The 1,120-nt window shown below is 43.9% G+C and overlaps 1 protein-coding gene across 1 annotated transcript; it reads left to right on the top strand.

The window, feature by feature from the left end:
• Positions 1–314: 314 nt before the first annotated feature.
• T265_12263 (hypothetical protein) lies at positions 315–545 on the top strand (the record flags this gene model as incomplete). The annotated part of the gene is made up of 1 exon (XM_009179513.1): positions 315–545. The coding sequence occupies one exon, from the start codon at positions 315–317 to the stop codon at positions 543–545; it is 231 nt and encodes a 76-aa protein (XP_009177777.1).
• Between the last annotated feature and the right edge of the window lie 575 nt (positions 546–1,120).

Genomic DNA, 1,120 nt, shown 5'->3' with positions numbered 1-1,120 from the left:
GAGAGAGTCTGTCATTTTTGTCCACGAAATTAGGTAACTTTCCGCATACAAATGGGATAAAGATCAGCGGACACAAGACAGATCGAGTAACCGAACAGCACCTTGTGGAAAACTTTTACATTGACCCCAGAATCTTACGATCTAACGGTCGAACACTAGAAGTATATTAGCGAAATGCGCTGCACGGAGTAAAACTTGTGTACATTGATAAATGTAACGCCCCACGAGACTTTTCCAGTAGAACCGTGAGTTGACATCTGGCCCCACACCTCCACGTTGGCCCATTACTGCCAGTTCTAAGCTGATGAAATCAGATGTACGGCTCTGAAAATACGAACAAGTTGTCGGCGAAGCGGAAACCCTATAATGCGACCCACAATGAGCGCATTTTCGAATCCCATAAAGGAGGAAAGAACCTGTGTCGCAAAACCGCGTTCCTACTACAGGGTTCGGCACAACTGTGCGTTCGCCGAAACCAGCCTCTTCGCCGTCAGAGGCACAAGACGATCATGATCCAACAATCTTTCGATATCAGCTCACAGTGAATTCTCAGCAAACAACCTGTCCACCCGTATCAATTTGGAAACAGAGACACTTAGTCAACCTGTCACTTGTCTCATTTATTCAACTCCACATGAATTCATCCAGTGAAGTGGCTACTAATCATTGCCCTTTTTTCTACTTACAAATCCACTGTGACCATGGTAACAAATACGTCCGGCCTACATACCAAACAGTGGCTCTACCAGGAAGTTGCTGCCCGGGATGAATGTTATAGTAGCGCTCCAGTTTCAATCCGATGAGCCTCATAAGTCTTACTCATTTTGTGATCTCATAAATAAATATCTGTACTCATTTCTAAGGACGAGCAAAGCCTGACTTTCAGGTGCCCAGTCTGTTGCTCTAATTACATTCCCAATTCATAAAACTACTGAATGCTAACATCTGGTATTTAATCGTAAAAAAATAAAGCCACACAAGAAAACATTGCGCATTCGTGACTGGTGTACAATCTGGTGACAAGTTGTTTCGGTCATCCGCCTGAGCATCACATTCCTAGACGAAATACAAATCAACCTTACGAGTTGACTTGCGTGTCGTCTTCTGCAGAGAATGTGAA

This window comes from Opisthorchis viverrini, assembly GCF_000715545.1.
Source record: "Opisthorchis viverrini unplaced genomic scaffold opera_v5_3448, whole genome shotgun sequence".
In the NCBI taxonomy this organism is placed as follows: domain Eukaryota; kingdom Metazoa; phylum Platyhelminthes; class Trematoda; order Opisthorchiida; family Opisthorchiidae; genus Opisthorchis; species Opisthorchis viverrini.
The sequence above is the reverse complement of the archived record's forward strand: the minus strand, read 5'-3'. Positions and strand labels throughout refer to the sequence as shown.